General features: G+C 45.6%; 1 protein-coding gene and 1 long non-coding RNA gene across 5 annotated transcripts; one reads left to right on the plus strand and one right to left on the minus strand.

The window, feature by feature from the left end:
• On the minus strand, positions 1 to 17,544 carry LOC118999182 (uncharacterized). Its single transcript, XR_005069064.1, has 3 exons — positions 17,456 to 17,544; positions 6,223 to 6,227; positions 1 to 12 (listed from the first exon to the last, which is right to left on the minus strand). It is a non-coding gene; the product is annotated as an uncharacterized LOC118999182 (long non-coding RNA).
• Positions 14,096 to 26,533, plus strand: LOC118999156 (histone-lysine N-methyltransferase PRDM9-like). 4 transcript variants are annotated; one of them, XM_037063557.1, is made up of 10 exons: positions 14,096 to 14,190; positions 14,880 to 14,976; positions 15,248 to 15,371; positions 15,984 to 16,033; positions 18,053 to 18,209; positions 18,814 to 18,915; positions 19,114 to 19,385; positions 19,796 to 19,863; positions 20,998 to 21,191; positions 23,116 to 26,533. In XM_037063557.1, the coding sequence occupies exons 3-10, from the start codon at positions 15,305 to 15,307 to the stop codon at positions 24,735 to 24,737; spliced, it is 2,532 nt and encodes an 843-aa protein (XP_036919452.1). In that variant the 5' UTR covers positions 14,096 to 14,190; positions 14,880 to 14,976; positions 15,248 to 15,304; the 3' UTR covers positions 24,738 to 26,533. The 4 variants fall into 4 exon arrangements, with proteins under 4 accessions (XP_036919452.1, XP_036919443.1, XP_036919468.1 ...); XM_037063548.1 differs by lacking the exon at positions 14,096 to 14,190 and adding an exon at positions 14,507 to 14,626; XM_037063573.1 differs by lacking the exon at positions 14,096 to 14,190 and adding an exon at positions 14,515 to 14,626 and having other exon boundaries at positions 15,984 to 16,090; positions 20,998 to 21,114; positions 23,116 to 23,353.

Consider the following 26,533-nt stretch of genomic DNA (forward strand, 5'->3'; position numbering starts at 1 on the left):
TTCTGAAATAGACTCCTACAGACCTTCCAAAATGAACCACCATGTGAGTTAAAAAATAATTTGATCTGAATGATGCTAAAGACACTACATACCAAAACTTGAGAACAAAACCTGTACATTTAAACACACAGGTTAGTCACAAAACCTCAAATTATACAAGAGTTGCACCCATTTTAGGAACAAAAAGAGTCAATGAAGCCAAGACACACTGGAGGGAACTTGTGTCTAGATGTGTCCAGAAGAGCACACACATGAAATGATAGTGATGTAATTTTATTTTATTCTGTTTTATTTTATTCTATTTCTGGATGGAGGATTTTGAATAAATTTTACTTTACCCTTGTTTAAGGAAGCTGCAACAGACAAAGCAAATTACAAACAATTTTCAAACACACTTAGAATTTGTGAAAACCTGACTCTATTATGCTACAAAGCCAGTACCAAAAAATGTGGCATAACACACGTTCATTGCTCCCTTTGCCCTTAATCTGCACACCACCCACAAGGTAACTGGACAGTGCAGACGCTTTGGAATGCACTTGTAAATACCACTACCGTCAAAAGCCATTCATATTCCACTACAATTAACCACTTTTCCTGCTCAACTGCACTAAGGTGTCATTCCCAAAAATGACCATAGGATGGCAGCAGAGACCGACATTTGGAACGCAGGTCCCACAAATGGCTTGGCTAAAAGGTTCTTTCACTTTTTACTCTGAGATTCGATGACAGGCACACTTTCCATTTTCCCTCAAGCACGGTGACCGCACAAGGTCATCATCATTTTGTTCCACTGCCTTCTGCCACCTTTCAGGTAATTTCACCATTCCATGGTCCCACAACTTTGTCATCTTTTGGAGTAGAGAGCTCTTCCAGGTGGCTTCTGCAATCTTCCAGGGAATGGAAATTTCTCTCCACTAAGGGAAATTCAGACAGACTGAAGTAATTGGCCATGCAAAGGTGCAAGGTCTGGTGAGCACTATGGGTGAATCAGGACCAGCCAGGCTGGACCTTTTTTCACTGGTCACAATAGAGAAACATGAATTCTCACCTTACCACGAAGCTTACGTGTGTTCTGCTGACAAATTCCACACTCGTTCCCTCAGGCGGTGCTTTCAGTTGGTCTGATGGGGAGCAGTGCTTGTTCCAAGTAACCTGCCGGCTTTCTACAAGGAACCCCTTCTGCAGGACCCCCTCAAGAACCACCACAAGGGCAACATCACCTCTCTCGGATGAAGACCACTCTTTGGAGGGGTCTTGTGTTGGTTCCTTTGCTGACCCTCAATCTCTCCCATTCCACATTATCTCACATACCAATGATTCATCACCCCTCACAATTTATTCTGGAAACAAAATGTTTTCCTTACATTTCGGTAGAGAACCTCATGTGGACATGCAGTCAAAATGGGTCCCCTCCTTGTACCCACCTAACTTCTGTGGAACCCAAATGTCAGGGTGACTAACCCAACTGTGCTGGTGCAAATGATTTTCAATGCTTGATTAGGATACTTTGAGTATGTTGCCTGTCTCCAGCGAGCCATACCACGGTCTGTGTTCAGTAAGCATCTGCCCTGGATGGCTCTCCACTGCAACTGGTCTGTCAGACCCGTGGGGCAACTACACACCAGAAATCTCCGGAATGAAACTTGAAAATACATTTGTGACACGTTCCATCACTCACAGCAATGTCTCCAAGCACACCACAAATCTTTCTTTGCCTTACAGTTGCTCTTGTACCTTTCTTGAAATGACAAAGCCTAAGGGACTGAAAATGTTGCTTCTGTTCTTCCATCTTCAGTGTGAGAATGGCCACACACACATTCTCCAGTTGTGATGAGATTTCATTAATGCAAGCTCGTATGACAGCTGTCACAATGGATTCTAACAAAATGGTTTAGAATGATGTAAAGGCAAGTATGTGAGACCAGAGCCAGGTGATGGGGTGGGGTATGGCGATGGGAGAGGGGGGCGCTGAACTGACATTTTTACCAGCCCCATTTAAGACAAGTTTCAACCAACATCACAGCTTCTAAATCTTATACAATATGTTTTTGCCCTCATAGCACTTAAGTAGCACTCACTGAGAATGGATGACTAGAAAGTCTGTTGTTTGGGACTTCTGAAATAAGCTGCCATTGGAATTACAAAGTAACTGGACTCGAGTGATGATAAAGATGCTCCGTAACCAAACTTGAGAAAGAAATCTTCACCCTTGAATGCACAGCTTAGAAACAGAAGCTGAAAATTCACATGTTTTGCACCCGTACCAGGAACCTAAAATAGTAGATGAAGTCCAGGGAAAGGGAAGGAAGGAACCTGCAGATATCTCTCAAAGGGTACATGCATACAACAATGGTGCTGGTAGTTTACTTTGCTCCTCTTGTATCTCCTGTAGTAGCATTATATATAAAACTTACCTCCACATTGTTTTAGGAAGCTGCAACAGACAAAGTAAATTACAAACGACTTTCAAGCACACTTGGCACTTGGAAAAACCTGCCTCTATTATGCTACAAAGCCACTTCCAAGAAACGTTCCATAAAGCATGCTTATTCCTCCCTTGGCATTACTCTGGAGACTAGTCACAAGGTAACTGTATAGTCCTGACATATAGATGTGTTCCACATGCACTTGTGAATACCACTACCACCAAAAGTCATTGATATCTCACTGGAATCAACCACTTTTCCTGCTGACCTAAACTAACATGTCATTCCCCAAAATGGCCACGAGATAGCAGCAAAGACCGCCACTTGGAACACATACTGTACTATGGGCTTGGCCACAAGGTTCCTTCAGGTTTTCCAGTAAGTTGCAAGGACAGGCACATTTTTTTTCATTGTCCTCAACAATATGAGTGGTCCACGGTCTCATCATTTACTTCCATTGTCCTCTGCTATCATTCAGCCCACTTCCCCATTCCATCTGCCCACAGCATGGTTATCTTTCTGAGCACAGAACTCTTCCAGGTGCCTTTTGCAGTCTTCCACGGACCGAAAATTTTTCTCCACTAAGAGAATTTAGGAAAGGATGCTGAAATACCTGGAAGTCGAAGGATACAACGTCCTATGAGTACTGTGGATGTATCAGGACTGCCTGGCCAGGCTGGAACTGTTTTCCCCTGTTCACCAAAGAGTAACGTGTTCTCTTGCCTTCTCCTAATGGACAATTGATTACACATCTTGTGCTGACAAATTCAGGACTCTTTCCCTGGGGCAGTGAGTTCCACTGGTCCAATGGGGAGCAGGACTTTGGAGGTAACCACCTGGTTTCCAGGGAGGAGCTCCTAGTACAGGACTCCCTAGTGATCCCACCATATCTACACCATCACCTTCTTTGGATGCAGACCTCACTTCAGAGTGGCTGCTGGTGGTTCCCTTCGTGTGCCCATCATCTCTCCGGTTCCACATCAGTGTCAAATATCAACAACTCATCCCCTGTCCACAATGTCTTGGAAATGCGTTTTACTCACATATCAGCAGACAATCTGATGTGGAAATGTGGTCAGGCAGGGATCCTTCCTCCTCCCCCCTTTACTTCTGTGAACCCAAACATCAAAACAATTAATGTAACCATACTGGTGGAAATGATTTACAATGCTTGCTTAGGGTTTTCTTAGTATGTCGTCTGTCTCCCACATGGCATAATGTGGTCTCTCCTCGATGAACATCTGGACTGGATGGGCATCGACTGTGTCTGGTCCATCTGATGTGTGGGGAACCCTCACACAAGAAATCTCCAATGAGAAACTTCGCAAACCACTTCTGACACGTTCAAGCCATCATACCACCTTCTCCTATGTGCCAGAAATCTGGTATTCCATTGAACTGGCATTTAACCCTCTTGATATGCCACAGTGTAATATACTGAAAATATTACTTCTATTCATCCATCTTCAATATGAAAATGGCCACACACCCAACACTTCTGATGAGTTTTTTTTAATGCATGCCGATAGGACATCTGTCATGATACAGTGTAACCAAAGGGTTTCAGATAAAGTTAACGACAAATACATAAACCAGAGTTCTCATGATGGGAGACTGAAGGCAGGGGTGGTAAGGGACTGAACTGACTTTTTGGCCATCCTGGGATAAAGCAGGCTTCAACCAGCATTGCACCATTGAAATCATATATAGTGTGTTTTTGCTGTCATAGCACTTAAGCTAGAATTCACTAAAAGTGGGTGACCAGAAAGTTCTGTTGTTTGGTATTCATGAAACAGACAACTAAATAATCTCCAAAATGAGCCACCATTTGAGATACAAAATAACTTCAACTGAAATATGCTGAACACACTACATGCCAAAACTTGAGAAAGAAATTTTCACCCAGAAATACATACACGTTAGAAACAGAAACTAGAAATGTACCAGTTTTTGCACCTATATGAAGAAACTGAAATAGTTGAAGACATCCAGACAGAAAAGAGAAAAAGAGCCCCAAGACATGTTCCTAGGGCCACATACACAAAACAATGACATTTCTATTTTATTTATGTATTTTAGTTTTCAAGCACGCCTGGAACTTGTCAAAGCCTGCTGCTGGTACACCACAAAGTCAGTTCCAAGAAATGTCACATAAAACACATTCACTGCTCCCTTTGCCTTTAATCTGAAAACCAGTCACAAGGTAATTGGACAGTGTTCATATTTAGGCGTTTTCTAATGGATTTGTAAATACCACTGCCATCAAAAGCCATTGATATTCCACTGGAATCAACCACTTTTCCTGCTGACCTGAACTGAGGTGTCATTCCTAAAAATCACCACGAGATGGCAGCAGAGACCGACATCGAACTACTGGGTTGGCAGAAAGGTTAGTTCACTTTTTACCATCAGGTGCCATGGCAGGCCTGCTTTTCATTTTCCCCCAGCAACGTGACTGAACAACGACTGGCCAACACAGTCACCACTTAGTTCCACTGCCCTCTGCCACTTTTCAGGCAACTTCACCATTCCATCTTCCCACAACATTGTTCTCTTTCAGAGCAGAGAACTCTTCCAGGTGCCTTCTGCAGTCTTCCAGGGAATGGAAATTTCTCTCCATTAAGACAAGGTTGGAAAGACTGAACTCAATGGCCTTGCACCTTCTGCGTCTTCTGCTGACAAATTCTGAACGCTTTCCCGTGGGTGGCTTTCAGTGGCTCTGATGGTAGTAAGCCGCTGGGTTTCTGCAAGGAGCTCCCACTGCAGAAACACCCTCGGACATCCACCACATACACAACATCACCTCCTTTGGATGAAGACCACCCTGTGGAGGGTCTGCTGGTGGTCCTTCCTTTCTTTCCCTCAACTCTCCCATTCCACATTATTCTACCATATCAACAGTTCATCCCCCTCATACTTGTCTTAGAAGCAGAATGTTTTCCTTAAGTTTTGGTGGAGAACCACTTCTGGAAATGCAGTCAAAAGGGGTCCCCCAGCACCCCATTTAACTGCTGTGGAACCCAACATGAATGCAATTAACATCACTGTGCTGGTGCAAATAATTCCTGATACTCAATTTTGATCCTTTGAGTATATAGCCTGTCTCCTGCATGCCATAACGTGGTCTGTCCTCAGTGAACATCTCCCCTCCGTGGCTCTCCACTGCACCTGGTCTAGTGACTCATGAGCCAACTGCACACAAGAAATCTCCAGCATGAAACTTCACAACCACTTCTGACACATTCCACCACTTACAGCAATGTCTCCACATACACCACAAACCTTTTGTTGCCCTGCAGTTGCGCTTGTACCTTTCTTGAGGTGACAAAGCCAAAGGGGCGAAAAAGGTTGCTTATATTCATGCATCTTCAGTAGGAAAAGGGCCACACACACATTTGCCACTTGTGATGAGGTTCTTTATCTTCCAAAAACTTTAAGGCACAAGAAGTAAGGTAAGAGGGTCAACAAGCTCTTGCTAGGAGTATTACTGTCTGAAGCTGTGCTGAAGCTCTTCCTAAACCCAGTTTGGCAACTACATCTCTCAGGAATAAATGAGAGGACAATCCTCAGTAATTTCCCAGTCTTCCTTTTCCTAACAGCCAGTTTAAAGTCAACGTGCCAAGTGCAAAATGTTGGTCCTCTTCATTACTGCCCATGAAACTTTACATAGAAGTTCTATATCAGCAAGCTACATTAGTACATTGCTCCACATTTCATTCAGATGATCATTCAGTTTTGAGAATAGTTGCTTCAGTTAAATTATTAAATCTTACTTAAGTAAATGGTTACAAACATGTACTTCCCACATTCACCTCCTATTAAATATCTGACTGTTTGCTTATGTGGTAGAGAAACAATCCTTCCTCCAACCTCAAGAATTTTGGGGCTGGTCTGATAATCCAAAAGGTATGACACAGATTACCAAATGGAAACGACTAAATTTGAGACATGCATAGGCATGAGAACCTCACTCATATGAAAGAGTCAGGAACCCCACATGCAGAAGAGCATCAGGGATAGAATGGAAACGTGTACACACAAAATGTACTGAGGCCATGATGGTGTGGGTGCCCTGGGGCTTCAAAGTGACCTTGCAAAAGGATAGGAGCAGATGCTGTGAAAAGGGTGCTATTCCCAAGATGTCCACAAGGTGGCGACAAAAGAACCTTTCCTGCTGGCCTCAACTCAGATGCGCACTAAATGGCTGTGTACAGCACAGTGTGAAAAAGGGTTCCACCCCCAGAGACCAGGGGTCCTGCCAAGTCAGCCCTGGGTCCTCTGACTGCTGGGACTATTATTACCTAAGAGAGGATGGAGCCTCATGACATGAGCTCTGGGTCCTCACCAGAGAATATAAGAGGTCCTGTCAGGTCACCCCTGGGTTTTATAAGCAAAGGGAAGGACCCCACCTGAGACCTGGGGGTGTAAGAGTCCTGTGACCTCAGGCCTGGGCCACTTGAGTGTGGAGAGGACCACACAAGAGACAGGAGTGTCCTGTTACTGCCCGCTTGTGTCCTGTGAGGGTTGAGAAAGGTCCCTCTCTGTGAAATGTAAGTGTCCTGACCCTTCACCTTTGAGCCTGGTGCCTGTGGGGAGGGGGTCTGATCTGAGAGAGCAGGGGGTCCTGTCAATTCAGCTCTGAGTCCTGGAAGCCTGAAGACAGCCCCCCTCCAAGAGTACAGGCTCTGCCACACCGGCCCTGTGATCGAGAGGTGCACAGAGGCCGTGGGTCCATGACTGCGGGAAACATCTCTGCCTGTGAGTGTGATGGGTCCAGTCCCATCGCCTGTGTGCTGTGGGTGTGACAACAGGGGCTTCTCAGAGAAAGCTGTGGGTCCTGTCACTTCAGTCCTGGGTCCGGGAATTGCAAGAAGAAGCCCCACCAGGGGGAGGAAGCTGTGGCTTCGAGTCAGCACTGGGACTGGGTGCTGACCTCTCCACCCCGACCCCCCTCCCATCCCTCACCAGGCAGCGTTCTGGTCACTCCTCCTCTTAAAGTTCTCGACTCTCTGGGACTCACATCACCCGCGGCCCCTCTGCTCTCCTTCCCGAGACCTTCGCTCCCGCTGACACCCCTCTGCCCAGGCTCCTCACCTGTCCTGCGGCCTCTGGGAGGGAAGAGAGGGGACGTGCAGGCGAGGGTGGACAGGCTGGGTCTGAGAAGGGCTCTGAGACCGGCCGGACCATCGGAACGATCAGGACCGCAGGGAGGCCGAGCCGTTCACTCGCTAAGTGCCTGTGAAGACGCATTTGCTGGTGTGAGGCCCAGGGACGGGCGTCTCGTGCATAATACGGGACACACACTGGTGAGAGGGACACCTGTGCCTTCGTGGAGCTCACTGTCCAGGCATGTGGTCGAGACACGGTGGAAGCGTCCAGGTTGAGCGGGTACCTGCCCAAGTACAGCAGGCAGAAGGGACCACACACCTGGGGAGACTGAGTCACGGTGGTGATGCGCTGCAGGCGTGCGAGGCTGACAGCTTTCTTGTCATCGCTCACACGTCACTCCTTAATAACTGTTCTGCCAGGTCACTAACAGTAAATATTTGCTTTGTACATTCCAAAGTTCACCATCTACAATCTCCCTTATCGAAAATGTGCAATTTGCCATATCCTGAGTTCCTCAGATAACCTTGAGGGGGCGACATTTCACTTCTGCTTTCCACAAGAACAGGGCTCCAAACCCTGAACTCACTTAAAAATAAAAATCTTGTTCCTCTTTTATTTCATCATTAATAAACATCAAAAAAATTTTTCTAACTTCTTACATTACCTCATTTCTTCATATTTTCTTTCAAACGTCCACTTTTATATAACTAAAGTAATACAATTGTATTATTGTGCTATAGCTTATTTACCTTGATGAATCATGAAAAGCAATGTAATGATTACAAATAATAGAATTTATTACAGTGAGGGAATAACAGAGAAATAAATACATTTATATATATATCAATAGCAACAAAACAGATACAATTCCTAACATTAACCTCAGCAAGAATATGCATGATCTGTGTGAAAAAATGTTAAAATGATGCCCAATGAAAGACACTTGAACAACCAGAAAGTAACATTGTGTTCTTTGATAAAAAACATAAGGATGTCAATTTCCCAAAGTTGCTTATAAATTTATTGTGATACAGTTTAAAATATCAAAAAGTTTTAAAAGTTTTAAAACTAAAACTCATGTTAAAATGAGGAGTGAAAAGAGATTTCTGAAAAAGCAAATTAATAAATACAACCTAGCCCAACCAAATATAACTATGTATTGTGTTATAAATCTACACTAATCTAAACAGTGGGATAATGGCCTTTGAATAGACAAATTAATTGGACAGAACACAAAGTTCAATAATAAATGGAAACTCAGAGGAAAATTTTCTATGACAAAGATCTCTCCTTAGATCTGTAGGAAAATATTTGTAATATAATAAAAGGTTTGGGAACAACTGAATAAGAAAAATATTGGCCCCCCCTACATTACATCGTCTGCCAAAATCAATTCTTTGACTGGTTTTAATAGCCACTCATAACTAACATAAAACACTGAGAGCTATCTAAAATATGCAAAAAGATCTAAAGTGAAAGAATGCGGAAAATGTAGGGAACTGTTTCTCATGTGTGGAAATGTAGCTCAGCACTCACGTGGAAAACCCCTGGGGAGCAAGTGGCATGCAGGACCATGCCCACAGAGGGGTTTTCCTGTGGGGAGTCAGGCCTGCATTGCACCTACACTGCTATGAGACTTTCTTTTGCTAAAACTCCCTCACCCTGAATTGAGGCAGCAAGTGCTTACTGCAACTTCCTAAAATCTGTGCTAAACTTCCCAAGTATGGAGTGTGACAGGTTCAACCACTTTTCCCCTTGGTCTGCAACATGCTTCTCTTTGAAGTAATTAGCAGCATTCTTTCCTTTGTTATCTGTAAAAGGTAGTTCCCTGCAGTGAACCTGCGCATAGTAAATGAGGACTACCCTCCATGTAATGTACCCAGAGAAGCAATAAAAGCTTCTCCAGACACAGACAGGCCTCTGGCCCTTTCACCCTCTCTCTCTCTCTCTCTCTCTCTCTCTCTCTCTCAGAGAGTGGCCATGCCACCCCTTCTTTTCCACAGGACTTCTGTTATCCGTGTGTATTTGTTCACTAGCAGCCACAACACACACAGATGCTGCTGGCCAGGATCCACATCAGGAAAATATGCTGTAAGAACATTAACCAAATGAAAATTATATAATGACCTAGTAGACTTAAAGATAAAAAAACACTACTACACATAAAAAGGAGTACTTCATTTCAGAAAGTTCAATGTACCAGTTAGTTCCAAATTTTGACTCACTTAATAACATAAACTCAAAATTATATAAAACAGAGCTATATGAAAAAATATACATAATAATAATCTTAATAGGTGATTCAACAAACCTCCCTCCATCATGCAGGTTCTGTTTCAGAAACAATGAAGCCAACAAAAAATAGTAAAAATATTTTTAAAATAACATGAGAAGCAAATTGCATTCAGTGTGCGTAAGTACTTCACTGCACCCCAGAACTGCAAACTACAGATGGTCTCCAAGCACCCTCAAAACTTTTTTAAACACTGACCATATAGTGATATAAAGCAAGGTCCATCCAATTGCAAAGGACTAAAATTTGTGCGTGTGTGTGTATTTCTTGCTCTCACTGCCATTAATCAAGAAATCAGTAACAACAGATAACTAGAAAATACTTATATTTACAAATTATGAAATATACTTCTAAATAACCACCCCAAATAAATCACAATTGGAATTAGAAAATAATTTGCATGGAATAATAGTAAAAATACTGCATATCAAGGCCAGATCACTCAGGTTCCAAAGATAATCAAAGCTTCAAGATCAGTGGCTTTTGCCCTAACTGGTGTACCTCAGTGGATTGAGCACAGGCTGGGAACCCAAGGGTTACCAGTTGATTTCCAGTCAGGGCCAGTTCCCCAGTGGGGTCCATGTGAGAGGCAACCACACATTCATGTTTCTTTCCCTCTCTTTCTCCCTCCCTTCCCCTCTCTCTAAAAATAAATAAATAAAATTTTCAAAAAAAATCAGTGGTTTTCAACCTAAGGTTGCCTTTGCCCTCAAGGGGACATTTGGCACATTGTATGTAGGCCTTTTAGGTTGTCATTAGGGGGGTTAAGGTGGAAGTTACTGTCATGCACTAAATAAAGATAATAATTGCTAATAAGCACTTATGATGTGAAGAAAAATCCCCCAGTCTCATAGCAATGAGAAACCCTACTCTCTATGGAGCAGGATGGAGAGTCCATTAGAATACGAACAGCATGTGACTTTGCACCCTAGATCTGAAATCACCCCTCTCTCTGGACAGGCAGCCTGGAGGCTGAGAGCTAAAGAACAACAACAAAAAATAAGTTAAAATGCCAGACACCTTGCAAAGACTGGGGAGGAATGTCCTTGGCTAAGAAGGCACCTGTGAAAGTTCAGAAGCCAAGGAAGATCTGACACCTTAAGAGACTGCACCACACTGTGATAAACCACAGCACTGAGGGTCACTGTCTCCTTGCATTGCCCATAAATCACTCTTCAATAATTATTTCTTAAAATTACTTTGAATCTGTAATCTTACTCTTTTACATTCTAGAATTCACCATCTAACATTCTCTACTTTGAAAATGTGGACCTTTGCCATATCGTGAGTTCCTCAGATAACCTATAAGGGGCACAATTTTACTTACAAAGTACTTCTGATTTCTAGAACACCATTGCTCTGGGTGCTGAACTTACCATTTACAATGCTAAGAATCATGTTACTATTTTATTTCATTATTAATGAACTTATAACTAACACATTTTTAACTCTTCATATCTTCATCTTTTATTCCAAGTTTTAACTATTCTTTTATAATTTATACAGCTAAACTAATGTAATTTTATTATTGTATGATATCTTATTTACCTTGACAACTCATAATATTGAGTTGTCAAAGTTATTATAAATAATACGTGTGGTAAATAACATGCAGAAATAAATTACTCTTTTGTATACACAAAAGATGATGTGCTCATAGAAAGTGATGATGTCCAGAAAGTCCAGATGATGTGCTCATAGAAAGTGATCCTAAGGAGCTGATCACTGACATTGGGACTTGTACCTTGAAACAGTCTTTTTGAAAAATCGACATTCACTGATATTCCACTAGAATCAATCACTTTTCCTTCAGACCTGCACTAAGATGTTATTCCCCAAAATTCCCACAAGATGGCAGCAGAGGTGCATGCTTGGGACACGTATTAGTGGTTTGGCCTTGGATTCAATACATAAATATAAAATTCATTGTTTTCATAATAAATGGTTTTCATCTCTCAAACAGTAACTGTGTAACACAGTATACTTTGTACTATGGAAATATTCCTGCTGGAATAGGGCTTTGGATGCATATCAGACACTTTGGGTGGTCAAGGTGCTATTCACATAAGGAAGGCAGCACGGGCCACTGGATGTAATGAGGGTGTGCAGAATTTTTGTTGAGTCACTTTTAAATGCATACACACAGAACCAACTACTTCTCATCCATTCTTTTATATACAAAAAATAATCATAGATAGATTTAAGTAAAGGAGAAAACAAATGACACAACATTCCAAATGATATGAAGGAAAAGCAAGTTTTCCCCTCCATGTTGCCCAGGCCCTGATCCGGTGAATAGTCCCTGTGTCTCCTCTCATCACGTCCTCTGCCTGGGTTTTTTTTAAACATAATTTGTTTTGCAGGATACTTTTCTCCCATAATAACATTATTTAGAAACTATTCTCTGTTAAAATCCATTAGAACCACATTAGGTTTTATTTCTTTAATGAAATATCATATATTCTCACCCATTTTTAATGTTCTATAATATTTCATAATGTGAGCAAACCATAATTTAACAAATGCTCTTCTACTGAAAACTTTAAAATTATATCTGTATTATATATGTTAGATAAAATATATTAAACATACTTCATTTCATATACAGGGAACCATAACTGGGGAAAATTTTAATGCTTTTCTTTCCATTGCATTTATTAATTTGAAAGAGAGTTAGTTGTTCAGCTTATGCATTCATTCATTGGTTGCTTTTTGTATGTACCCTGATTGGAGAATGAACTGACCACTTTGGCATATGGGCAGGACACTCTAACCATCAGAACTACCAGGTCAGGGCTACTAGGAGAAATTTTTGAAAAGTGAAATTTCTGGGTCAGAGGGTATGAGGATGTTGTTTCTGGATGGCTATTCTCAAAATGATCACTGGGAAGACTACACCAAAAGACCCTTCCCAGAGTTTTTCAGATCAAGGGCACTGCACCCGCTTGCTCATCAGCCTCAGAGATGTCAGGAGTCCTCTGGATCCTCATATGGGCCCCCCATTATGTACACCTTAAAAATATAGCAGTCAGTTATTCTACCAGCAGATAAGGGGTTTATTCAGAAACAGTAAAAAAAAAATGCAGTTTAGGACAAGCAACCTGTAGCAAAAGTCATTGGCAAGATTTATAAGTAAAAGAGAGGAATGTTATGTTACATAGAGAAAGGAGGAAGTTGGGAGGGATCATTTCAACAGAAAGTGCACTGGAGGAAATCATCAGGGTGACGATGGTTTCTCTCTGACTGAGTTGCTGGGGAGTCGGTCTCTCCTGGGAGCATACGATACATCTTCACATTGGGGCCTGTGACAATTTTTCCTGTAATTGACCCTGGGTGATGTTCTCTATCAGCTCCCCTACTGACCCCAACTCCACTTTAGTGAGGTTTCCCTGTGTGCAATTTCACAGTAATAATTAGTTGGCTTATTTGCAATCCATGGAAATCAAGTTATATTTACGTGCTCAAAACGAGGTAAGGACCAGAAACACTCTTCCTACTTTATCCCGTGAAAGCCAGTAGCAATGAAACAGACCCGGCTCTGCGGACCCCTGTACTCAAATTTGATGTTATTTTTATGCAAAATACTTGTAGGTTTTTCAGTATTTCTAAATGTATTTAGTTTTCCTTGGTTTTATCTCGTCTTCCTATTTCTGAAATGTTTTTACACCTGAGTTAAACACATCTATTGTTCATAACGCCACTTCTTTGAGAAATTCTCCCAGTGTTTTCCAGTATACACCTTATGTCGTTTGTTGTGTTTAAATATTTGAGCCCTCTGGGACTTATTTTGTGGCTATGAATTGCGTGGTCAGATTTTACTGACTTAAGTTTCCACGGAATGCAATACAGTCTCGACCGCGTCCTCACTGCTTATGCAGCTCTAGCTGACAGAGGGTTTGAAAAGGGGAGGCGGGGCACGGACGGGCCTAGAGGTACATTGGGGATCCCGACCACAGTCTGGTGGAACAAAGACACTTTGTCAGGCGGCGGAGGCCCACGTCCACCCTAAGGTCTGGCCCCGGTTCGGAGATCCCAGGGATGGACTCCCCGCCAGCTTCGGGACAACCAGCCTTGCAGCTGCAGGCTGCGAGATTGGCGCTCGGGAGACCCCGGGTAGCCAATCCCCGCGGGGTGGGGCGGGTCTTCCGCTGGCCAGTGCGGAACCAGGGGGCTCTGTCCCTCTGCCCCGCCCTTTCAGCGTCTTCTGATCGCCCATTGGCGGGTAGGGCCCCGAGATCCCAGCACTGATTGGCCGCTATCCAGGATGGAACCTCCCCACCAGGGCGGGGGAAACCCCGGAGCTCACAGAGGAGCTCCGCCGAGGTGGGGGGTGTCTCAGGGTCCCCAGGAGACTAATCGGTAAGCGGGGAGCCTTGCCGCGTGGAGCCCTTAGCCCGAGACCTTCAAGGGCCAGCCTGAGAGACCCCAATGCCCTCATCCCGAGGGGCCCCGAATCCCTTCAGCATCGAGGGGTCCGCGTGCGCCAACCCGGAGGACCCCCAGTGCTTAGACCCCAAAGAGCCTGAAGACCCCCGTTCCCCTCAGCTCGGGGCACCCTACGTGCAGCTCGCCCGGAAAGACCGAGTCTCCCCAAACTCAGAGACGCTAAATGCCGTCGTCCTGGAAACGGACTCCGTGTGGGGACCCGGAAGCCCCTCGACGAGAGGCCCCTCAGCGTCCTCAGCCCGGAAGCCGCGGGATCGAGTCCTCAGGGACCCCGAGCCTGTCGGCCCGAGAGACGGCGGTCGGCCGGGGACCGCGCCTGCGTCCCGTGCGGGCCTCCCCGGATCCCCGGGTGCGCCTCCGCGCCCTTCCCGGGACAAGCGTGTTTCCGATCGCCGCCGCCTCGGGCCGCCCGGACGATAGGGCCCCTCAGACGCCCGGGCCGAGGCTTGCGGAGCCTGCGCTGAAGCGGCCACCCAGGGAAGGGCGGGAACTAGGGCGCCCCCTGGGCGCGTTCTCAGGCCGGCGGCCCCTCCTCCCGGCGGCCTGGCGCCCCGCCAGCCCGGAGAAAGGCGTTCGGCCCTCAGCGCCTTCTCCTCCCACAGGCGCCTCGGACTCGGGGCCGGGACGCCATGAGCCCCGACGGGGGCGCCGCAGCCCAGCCCTGAGGGAGAAGCGGGGCGGGCGGGGCGGACGCGTCAGGTGAGCTGAGGGGCGGCGGGGAGCGTGGGGACAGACGCCCGGAGCGCTGGTGGGAGAGACGGACTCCGCGGGGCGGGGCCGGCCAGGGAAGTGCGACCCAGGGTGCGAGCGGGCCCCCGGACGGACGCCGCTCGGGGACCGAGACTCGACCGAGACGGGCTCGTGCTCGCGGCACGGGGACCCCCGAGGCCCCGCCCGCTCCCTGCACCCCGGGCCGGGCGCCGTCTCACTCGCATCACCGAGTCACCGGTGTCCCCACTCTCCTCTCCAGGCCGAAGACGCTTCGGAAGGCGCTTCCCGCTGCTTCTCCGGGGAGGAGTGGGCGGCGATGGGGGACCGGGGAAAGCGCCGGTCCCGGAACGCGCAGAGGAACCTCGAGGTGCGCCCCAGCCCAGGTAGCGTGGCGCAGGCGCTGGGCGGGAGCGGCCTGCCGAGCAGACAGGCTGCCTGGCTGTCCCTCCGCCTGCGGACCCCTCCTGCGTGGACACCCGTCAGGAGGCATCTGCCCCTTCGCTCAGAGCAGCGCTGGCGCGGAGGCGCTCCCATCCCATCACGGGGGCTTCCTGGAGCGCGTTCCTCCTCCAGGCTCCGTGCTTTCAGGACAGAGGTTGTGTCTCTCCCCAGGTCTCAGGGCTCCTCAGCCAGCTTTCCTGTGTCGCCGCAGGCAGGCCACTGAGCTCCAGGAGGAGCAGAGTCCTGAGGACTCTGACAAAGAATGGGCTCAGTAATTGTACAAGAACAAAGAAGTGAATAAGAAGTAACCAATTCAGCCCTGGTGGGTGTAGCTCAGTGGATTGAGTGCGGGCATGTGAACCAGAGGATCACAGTTCGATTCCCAGTCAGGGCACATGCCTGGGTTGCAGGCTGGTTCCCTGCAGGGGACACACAAGAGGCAACCATACATTGATATTTCTTTCCTTCTCTCCTTCCCTTCCCCTCTAAAGATAAATAAGTAAAATTTAAATAAAACAAAAAAACAACAACACTGATTTCTCATCGTCTTTCAGTGAAACCTTCTTGGGTGGCCTTCAGAAGGGAACAGAGTAAACATAAGAAGGTGAGTATTTCCCAAATCCTGTCGACAAGAAAATTTTCCTCATGGATAGAAATGCAGGTAAGAGTAGGAAAATGCAGAAAGGATCCTAGGAACTGCTGCCTTCCTTTCCTGGTCTCTTCAACACATTGTCTGATATTACCATCTTTTTTTAAAGGTTTTATTTATTGATGTTTTAGAGAGAGGGGAAAGGAGGGAGAAAGGGAGAGAAACATGTGCGAGACACACCTGTATGGGTTGCCACTCAGCCGCCCCCAAGAAGGGAACCTGAACCGCAATCCAGGCATGTGCCCTGACCGGGAATGGAACTGGTGACCTTTCACTCTGTAGGCCAGCACTCAATCCACTGAGCCCACCAGCCAGGGCTCATCATCATCTTAATAGTTAACAACTACAGCAACAACAGTAACTACCATTTGCTTCATTCTCACAATGTTTCAGACTTTAAGAATTCTATGTGAATAAACTCACTCAAACATTACAACAACCCGATGAGGTATGTACTATATAACTGTCTCCATTTACGATGAGGAAAGTGATCTTTCAGAGATATAGAAATGTTTGACTCTTTCAGAGATATAGAAATGTCTTAGATCACAGAATCAGTGGTAGTGCAATGTAACCCATATTTGCTTCTCTAAAACACTTACAAACTCATTAAAACTTTCAGAGTTTTGCCCTCACCACCATGACCAGTTGGTTGTCATGCTGCAAAGTGAAAGATCCCCGGTTTGACTCCTGGTCAGGGCGCGTGCCTGGGTGGTGGTCCAGTTTCCAGGTTGGGGGTCTGTGTGAAAGGTGAGTGGTCACTGTTTCTCTCTCTCTGTCTTTTTCCCTCCCTTCCCCCCTCTCAAGAAAATGAACAAAATCTTTTTTAAAAATTAGAAAAATAAACTTTCACAGCTTCTAAATTTTACATTGTCTTATCCATATGTCATTCCATGAATCATCTGACTGACTGTTTCAACCAAAGTTCTTCTCTGCTATGCTGAAGTGAGAAATGCACTAAGACCCTCTGAACGAGGAAAGTGTACGATGTATAGGCAGTTGGTACAGTGGGTGGTCCCAGATGAAGAAGAATGTAAAATGTCCAGGATCACAGCCTCCCACTCTAATCAAAAAAAGCATCTCCCACTCCTGAGGAGCTTCAGGTTCGATGATTGAGAAACAGCAAATAATAAAATGACTTAAGGACTTCATGTAGGTTACACACTCTTCTATCTGGAACTGATTTCAAATACTGTTTCTTGTAAGGTGAAGTAACAGCTTCTTTCTCTGAGTTCCAATGAGTTCACTCTTATCCTATTTAGAGTCATTTGTTCAACCCACCTCCCTCTGCATTGTGAGCTCTTTAAGAGGCTGGTCCATGCCTGAGACAGGCCCAGATAAGGGCCCCTGAGGGCCCCCAAATGTTTGCTGAATGACTTCACAATTACAAATTAAATTAGAAGATGATCAATGAATGCTGAAGGCAATTTCTGTGAGATGTGAAATATGGAGAGAGTTGAGGGGTAAATTGATAGCAGGACTGTAATCTTACATTCATACTGTATTACACAATTCACAGAACACTTTGGTGAGCATTATTTACTTGCACGTTCACTGTAACATTGAAAATTACCATGGTAGAAGTCATGAAACTGAAGACAACTATCTACTGATACAGCTTTATTCAAACAGAATTGGTGGGAACCAGCTAATCTAAGTACAAAATTCTTTCTAAGGTATTGCAAATTTGATCATCATTTTATTTATTGTCTAGATATGTTTCTGCCAACTATTTCTTTATTCTTTTCCCAATATCCTTCACTCAATGTTATAGAAACAGTTGAAAGAACAGAGCCGTAAGACACGGGTTCTAATCTTGGGTTCATTATCCACATCGGCTCTATCCCCTCTAGTATTCATACCCCCTATGTGTTTCCAAGGGTTGAAGTATCAAAGACATGCATGTAAAATGTATCATAAGCCTTAAAAAATTAAATACATGTTATCTTTTAATATGTGACTCTTCTATTGAAGGCAACATCCACGGTGCCATTAAGCAATGAAGACAGTTTGAAGGAATTATCAGGAATAGCAAATTTGATGACTGCAAGTGACTCAGAGCATGGACAGAAACCAGTGTCCCCTCCTGGAGAAGCATGTTCCTTTGGAAAGCACACTAGACAAAAATCAGGTAAGAAAAAATAATTTGGAAACTTTAGTTCTAAGTCATATAGAAGGCTGATATGTATGACCTAGGTATGTGAGATGGACTATGGATGGGCCTGGATTTAGGCTGGGCTAAGCTGAGAGTAAAGTTACCACTGGACCTTTGGGCAAATCCTACAAATTCTCTGAGCTCACGAATGCTAATGTATAAAGTGAAGATAAGGAAACATCACTCTTGTTGTTTGAAAACATTAAATCGATTTTAAAATAGGTGATACATGCAACTTGTCCAATACATCCATCTGTGATAATAGCAACCACGCTTTATTGGTGTTATGTGCCCAGGCCTTTACTCAATGTCTAGCTCATAATGTGCACTCCATAAATATTTTATGATTACAGGTTGGCAAATTAAACCTGGTAATGGGAAGGTCTAGAAACTAAAATTGAATCAGTCATTAGTTAGTGTGGAGTCTTCATCTTCTGAACCAATAGTTAACAGTAAAATACCAGAGTGTGCAAAAGAACAGGTGATCATTTGATGGGAGGAGATTGTGTGTTATCTGACAAAATGGGAACTAAAGCTCTAGAACCCACCAACCTCGCTCACCTGCTCTTCTCCAACTCAGAACTCAGGAGAAAGGAGATGGATGTGAAGATGTACAAACTACAAGGAAGAGAGGTTTGTGGGTACCAAGAGATCAATGAGCCCCAGGATGATGACTACCTTTGTAAGTGACCCACACTAAGAAGTATATTATGATACAATAGTTTCATCTAGTCCTTTGATCCCCAAATCGTTCCCTTCCTCTAGTGACCTAGAGTACAGGATTGAGTCTCAATGATGTCAGTGCCAGACTCCCTCTGAAGCTGTTTGTGTCCAGGAACATGCACTATACCTTTCCTAACCCTGTTGTTCTTGCCTCCAGATTGTGAGAAGTGTCAGAACTTCTTCATCGAAAGCTGTGCTGTGCATGGGTCCCCTACTTTTGTAAAGGACAGTGCAATGGACAAGGGGCATCCCCACCACTCAGCCCTCACCCTGCCCCCTGGGTTGAGAATCGGGCCATCTGGCATCCCTGAGGCTGGGCTTGGAGTGTGGAATGAAGCAGCTGATTTGCCCATGGGTCTGCACTTTGGCCCTTATGAAGGACACATCACAGAAGATGAAGAGGCAGCCAAGAGCAGATACTCCTGGCTGGTGAGAACTATTTACCTCTTCCCCTGTCCTCTGGCTTCCCACATTCCTTCTGAGGCCTGGAAGGACCTCACCTCTTATGTGCTAGACATGGAGGGGATGATGTGGTTAGCTCTGTGTACTGACTGGACTTCACATGAACACAGAGCTCCTGTTTAAGGATCAGAAGGTAAGGGGGAGCAAAGTGGTGCAGACCCGAAGGAGTGGCTTCTCCTTTGTGAGGCTCCTACTGTGATTGGACAGGTAGACTCGGATGTGTAGGTGATGAATAAAAAAGTATCATGTGGTCACAGCTGGCAGTTGAATCCCCATGTAGTTTGAATGAGCTTTGATGACTGTGGAGTAAAATAATTCTGAGTATTACCTTCTCACCAAAAAAATAAAAGGTCTTTAACGTCTTTTGTGAAACACAGATCGCCAAAGGGAGAAACTGCTATGAGTATGTGGATGGAAAGGACAGATCCTGGGCGAATTGGATGAGGTGAGGTCAGCAGGTCTCTGGGTGCCAGAGGGGACTCTCATCCCCCACAAGCCCATATATCTGTCCCTCTCATCATGCCTCCCTCAGTGGTCTCCCTTAATCCTTTTTTCCTTCTTTTTCTCCATACAGTGTTCTTTCATTTCAGGGGACTTTGAGGAAAAAAATATAGCATGTGTCCTCAAAATATAAAACTCTGCTAGACACCATCTGGGCACTGAAAAGGACCTTGAAGAGCCTAAATTCACCAGGGACACTGGATTACTTTAATTTATCAAATGAATATTAGTTAAGCACTTACTATATTCTAGTTACGGTGAAGGAATACATTATTTCAGATCACAAAACCCAGGTCCTTATGGAGGACCTCTCACAGACAGACATAAAAACAACTGCTTTTAGAAACTATAATTTTCAAGAAGTGCACAGTGTCAAGATAGCACAGACCAATGGTGGCCTAAACCTGTGAGGGCAGCAAACCATCCCATCCTCCCTTCTAATTAGAGCTGGGCTCTGACACCTGCAGAGGAACAGTCATGGGCCCCTTTCCTGAGAGGGACTGTCTTTTATCAGGGATAACAGTATGTGAATCAACTACTCTTGTTCTGTTTTATTCTAACAAGACAAAAAGACATTCAATTTAATTTTCTATAGTAACCTTGGGCAGGCAAGTGAATGGTACTCTAAGTACAGTGTAGGGGGGTTGGAGAAAGGCCTCTCAAGGGAAAACAGACGTGGGCTGAGTACTGGATAACTAGTGAGCTAATTCAGAAGCAGAGCCCTAGATCAAGCACCAGGTTCTGTGGTGTGAGACAACTTGATTTAGAGTTTGGAGAATCCGGAGATCACTGGATATTATGGCCAGTCAGGGTGGAGGTTAAGTCTAGAACTGGGTTTGAGAAAATGGTATTAGGCAGGATGAACACTGCAAGCAGGACTTGGAGGTAGGAATTCACACGACACGCTGGCAGACTCTCAGACACTTTACAGAAGGTTCCCCAACACCATTAAGGGCAGTGGGCAACACCAGAGCCTGAGGGCCTTAAGAATCAGTGAGGAAGGAGCTGGACATGTATGTAACAGGTACTGGGAACTCATCACCATGGTTTTCTTTCCCTCCATCTGCCTCAATCCCAGGTATGTGAACTGTGCCCGGGATGATGAAGAGCAGAACCTGGTGGCCTTTCAATATCACAGGCAGATTTTCTACCGAACCTGCCGGGTTGTCAGACCAGGCTGTGAGCTGCTGGTCTGGTGCGGGAACGAGTATGGCCAGGAGCTGGGCAGCAAGTGGGGCAGCAAGTGGAAGAGAGAGCTCGCAGCTGGGAGAGGTGGGCACCACTGTTCTTCAAACCAGAAAGAAAGAGAATTCTCCATAGAAATATTCATGACCCAACTCTTAAGTGGAGTAAAATCCACTCTAAAGTCAATAAAGTTTCAACTCAGATGCTTCAGAAATTTACACTGCATTCATATATGCCTTTGACTTTTAGACAAAATTTTATATTTTTCATTTTTAAAAAAATTCATGAACAAAATACATAACCGCATATAGTGCTGAAAGCCTTAAGGGCAAAACAAAAATTTTCAAGCACTAACCAGTTCTCTCACCAAGGCAGTTTTTCTGACACTTTTATAGCTGTTTCTTCTTAATTTTCCTCCATACTTCTAATAAAACATTTTTGTTTGTAGGCATTCATTATTTTTTAAAGATTTCGTCCTGGCTGGTGTAGCTCAGAGAATGGAGCGCCGGCCTGTGAGGGTCACCAGTTTGATACCCAGTTAGGGCATATGCCTGGATTTTGGGCCAGGTACCCAGCAGGGGGCATGTGAGAGGCAACCACTCATTAATGTTTCTTTGTCTCTCCTTTCCTCCCTTCCCCCTTTTCTGAAAATAAATACATAAATCAAATCTTTTAAAGCAAGATTTTATTTATTTTTACAGAGTAGAAAGGAGGGAGAAAGAAAAATCAATCTGCAAGGGAAACATTAATCGGTTGTCTGTGGCATCCCCCCAGGTGGCCCACAACCCTGTCATGTTCCCTGACTGGAATCAAACTTGAAACCTTTCAGTTTCCAGACCACACCCAACCCACCGAGCCACACCATTCAGGCAGGGCACATCCGTTCATCATTTCAAAGAATTATCATGTGAGATCCTATTCTGTGGCACACAGGATCCTGAGACCTGGAAATACAGACTAATGTGAGGATCAGAATCACTGCCCCTGAGGAGCTGACAGGTGAAGGAGGAAACCCAGGCACACGTGCTTGCATGTGCATAACACTCCACAGCAGTTAGTGCTTTGGAGAAAACTAATCCAGGACAAGTGCCTAGGGATCAGTGTGAGGGGAGGTGGGCTGTGCCAGGTGGTCCTGGAAGCGTTCTCTCAGGAGACAACATTTACAAAAATGCCTGCAGGCGGAGGGAGCAGCTAGTACAGGGAAGAAAAGAGGTGCAGAGTTGGATTGGCTGAGGGTCACTCGGGTCACATCAGCACAAAGGGTAAGAACAGAGATCAGACAGATGCTTAGCAGCCCAGAAATGCAGTGCCCATGACCCGAGCTGAGACACTGGGGACTTTCCTGAGTGAAAGTGTGCAGTTGTCACCTGTAGAGTTGTGTGTTCTCTGTTCTCATTATGCTTCATTAATTTTTAGAGAATAAACTCCAGTGGGGAATCCCCTCATATGACTTCATCTCCAAGTGAGAGCATGCTGGCCTGGCAAGAGAGGGACAGGAGTCAGGCGTGTAAGAAATGTGGATGAAATATTTTGAAACAGGTCTTCTTAGTGTATTTGAAATGGGCTAAAACTAAGTAAGATGAAGTATAAATATTTGGTGCGAGGCTTGAGGAAAGACATTTTATTTTACTATTCTGGAAAACTGAGAGGAGCAATTCCTAGTTGGGGCCTGTGGTTTTCCTCTTTAACATGACTTACAAGATACCTAAAGATGGGAAAGGTCACTGCAGCTCCATCCACACAGGGAGTGAAATGGCCTCTCGTGATCCTCAGAAGTTCCTAGTCTGGGCAATATTAGGAAAGACCCTTGATGTGCGCTTTCTGGATTTCTGAGGAAGATGCACTGTGTAAAAATAAACAGGAAATAGACAGCAAGTGGACACTGTGGGAGACAGAGCTTGCGTTGTCACCAGAGTGAGAAGGATTCATGGGACAGGTCTTACCAGGAGACAAGTTGTACGGCCCAGGCATTCTCATCAACATCTGCCCTGACCAAACCTTTCTCTTTCAGCGGAACCAAAGCCAGAGGTGCACCCATGTCCCTCCTGCTCTCTGGCCTTCTCCAGTCAGAAATTCCTCAGCCAACACGTGAAACTCAATCATCCCTCTCAGATTCTCCAGGGAACATCTGCAAGAAAACACCTCCAAGCAGAGGAACCCTGTCCAGAGGATCAGAATCAGCAGCAGCAACATACTAGTACGCACAGCTGGAATGATAAAGCTGAAGGTCAAGAGGTCAAAGAAAGGTCCAAACCTTTGCTTAAAAGGATCAGTCAGAGGAGAATCTCAAGACACTTTTTCCAACCTTCCAAAGAACAAATGAGGAGCTCTAATGAGCATGAGCAAATGATGGAGGAAGAGCCCCACAGAGGCCAGAGAGAGTGTCCAGGGGACACAGGCAAGTTCTTTGTGAAAGTAGGAATGTCAAGAATTGTAACGGTTGAGCATGGAGGGTGTTGGCAAGGCTTCACTGATAGGTCACATCTCATCAGACAGCAGAGGACACACTCACAGGAGAAGCCCTATGTTTGCAGGGAGTGCGGGAGAGGCTTTATACAGAAGTCGGTTCTCATCACACACCAGAGGACACACTCACAGGAGAAGCCCTATGTTTGCAGAGAGTGCGGGCGAGGCTTTACCTGGAAGTCAGTTCTCATCACACACCAGAGGACACACTCTGGTGAGAAACCCTATGTTTGCAGGGAGTGCGGGCGAGGCTTTACCTGGAAGTCAGTTCTCATCACACACCAGAAGACACACTCAGGGGAGAAGCCCTATGTTTGCAGGGAATGCGGGAGAGGCTTTACACGCAAGTCAGATCTCATCACACACCAGAGGACACATTCTGGGGAGAAGCCCTATGTTTGCAGAGAGTGCGGACGAGGCTTTACACAGAAGTCAGTTCTCATCACACACCAGAGGACACATTCTGGGGAGAAGCCCTATGTTTGCAGGGAGTGCGGGCGAGGCTTTACACAGAAGTCAGTTCTCATCACACACCAGAGGACACACTCAGGGGAGAAGCCCTATGTTTGCAGGGAGTGCGGGCGAAGCTTCACACACAAGTCATATCTCATCACACATCAGAGGACACACTCAGGGGAGAAGCCCTATGTCTGCAGGGAGTGCGGGCAAGGTTTTACCTGGAAGTCAGTTCTCATCACACACCAGAGGACGCACTCAGGGGAGAAGCCCTATGTTTGCAGGGAGTGTGGGCAAGGCTTTACATGCAGGTCAGGTCTTATCCGACATCAGAGGACACACTCTGGGGAGAAGCCCTATGTCTGCAGGGAGTGTAGGCGAGGCTTTACATGCAAGTCAGTTCTTATCACACACCAGAGGACACACTCTGGGGAGAAGCCCTATGTTTGCAAGGAATGTGGGCGAGGTTTTACACAGAAGGCAGTTCTCATCACACACCAGAGGACACATTCTGGGGAGAAGCCCTATGTCTGCAGGGAGTGCGGGCGAGGCTTTACCTGGAAGTCAGTTCTCATCAGACACCATAGGACACACTCTGGAGAGAAGCCCTATGATTGCAGGGAGTGTGGGCGAGGCTTTACACAGCAGTCAAATCTCATCAGACACCAGAGGACACACTCTGGGGAGAAGCCCTGTTTGCAGGTGGAGTGAGCGAGTCATTAGCATTAAGTCACCTATCAATAGCCATAGGATGTCCACAGCCCCTTACTCTCCCCAAGATTGTAATTAGTAGAGAAGTAACTGGTTAAACAAACCCTCCAGTTTCATGACAAGACATGAAATGGACAGTTACATGGTGATATGGGGATGTCAGCACCATGTTTATTTTTACCTATTCTAAAACATTTTGTCTCCATACGCATCCCTCATTTTCCCCATCACTGAAAGCAGAGGGTTCCTGAAGAGCCACAAAGAACTCATACTCTCAGCCACAGAAATTCAACTCCTGCAAATGTGTAAATATGAAATCAGTCTACTTTGGTTACTGCCCAGAAAGAGGGATTTGAGACAAACTCACCCGGAAAAGGAATACCCCAGACTCCTGGACAGGGGGCCTTTTCTCCTAATCAGCTCCCTACCCCTCCTTCCCTGGCTTCTCTTGGCTCTTCTAGTTTCCTACAACCTCTGGAGCCTCAGAGGTGTGAACAGCAGGGGGGAATGTATGCTTGGGCACAGACGTGAGCCACTCAGTCTGGGCACTTGATCTTCCTCACTCCTTGCTGCCTTTTCAGGGTTAGCATTTCCTGGTGTACAGCGTACAGATTTTCCACATCAGTCCATAGTGGGTGTGAGTCTCAGCTCTGTCTCCTCCAGCTGTGTGACCTAAGGCAAGATTCTCAACTTCTCTCTGCCTGCTTCCTAGTCTGTGCAATGGAAATGGGAACTCCAGCTTTTTGGTTTGACATTCAAAATTGAGTCAGCACACAGAATCTAGCAAGAGGATCCCTGAGATTACAAGCCCTACTGAACAACCTTCAGTGCCCATGTCTTCCCAGTCTTTAGTGCTGGACAAAGGAAGATTAGGACAGGGTAGGGGTCTGTAGCCAAATTCAGAATTTGAGCAGACACCACTGCTTTCTCCACATAGACTCAGCTGCCCTGAGAAGGAAGCATTAGGTTGGGGATGTGCCTCCCTCCAGATTACCACCCTCTCACTGAGCCTGGGCATCCTCAGAGCCTCCTCAGCACAGGCAGGTGCTACTGAGAGTGACCTGTGACACAAGACCCTCACCCACCCCTTGCTGAGAACTGACACTGAAACAGCATCTGCCTGCACTGGGGTGTTAGGCAGGATAGACGGTGAGCCAAGGCAGGGAAGACGAAGACCTGTGTCACCCACTAACTCAGCAGTCCTGAGCCTGGTCCAGTTCTATTGCCAGGTGTTCTAACATCACAAGAAACACCATGCCAACACGTTGAAATTCTAGGTATTGTTTCCGCCATCTGGGAAAGAAAGGGTTTCAAACTGTATTCATCCCAAGGCCTAGAAGATGGGAGAGTGTCCTCAGCACTCAAGGAAAGGACCCATAAAACAAATTTGGTTAATTGCTTTCCTCTGGCCACTATCTGTTTTATGAGAGGGTCCCTAGTGCTTACAGAAAGAGACCATTGGTGACTTTGGGTAACTGCCTCAACTTTAACTGTTTCCTGTCATGGATCTATTTTACAAGATGACCAACTCGGGTCTGAAGCAAGATAAGAATTCAGGCTAACGACCCCCACACATACCTGTGTTTGAGTAGTCTATCCCCTTGGAAGCTGGCACCACATTTACCCACCAATCAATATGTAAATTCTCTCCCCCGCCACCCCACCAACTATATAAGTCCTCAGGACAAAGGGCCTGGTGCTCTTGCCACCCAAGTTCTTGCCTTTCACCCCCATCTCAGCAAGACCTGTTCTCTTCCATGAGAGTGTATCACTAATAAACCCTGCTTGCACGCTAA

This window comes from Sturnira hondurensis, unplaced genomic scaffold (genome assembly GCF_014824575.4).
Source record: "Sturnira hondurensis isolate 20B ecotype Veracruz unplaced genomic scaffold, ASM1482457v3 Scaffold0001221, whole genome shotgun sequence".
Taxonomy (NCBI): Eukaryota; Metazoa; Chordata; class Mammalia; order Chiroptera; family Phyllostomidae; genus Sturnira; species Sturnira hondurensis.

Coding starts and splice junctions, on each gene's coding strand:
- LOC118999156 (XM_037063557.1), top strand. CDS start 15,305: ATGGGGGACCGGGGAAAGCGCCGGTCCCGGAACGCGCAGAGGAACCTC. Junction 15,372..15,983: donor CGAGGTGCGCCCCAGCCCAG/GTAGCGTGGCGC, acceptor ATCGTCTTTCAG/TGAAACCTTCTTGGGTGGCC. Junction 21,192..23,115: donor AGAGCTCGCAGCTGGGAGAG/GTGGGCACCACT, acceptor TTTCTCTTTCAG/CGGAACCAAAGCCAGAGGTG.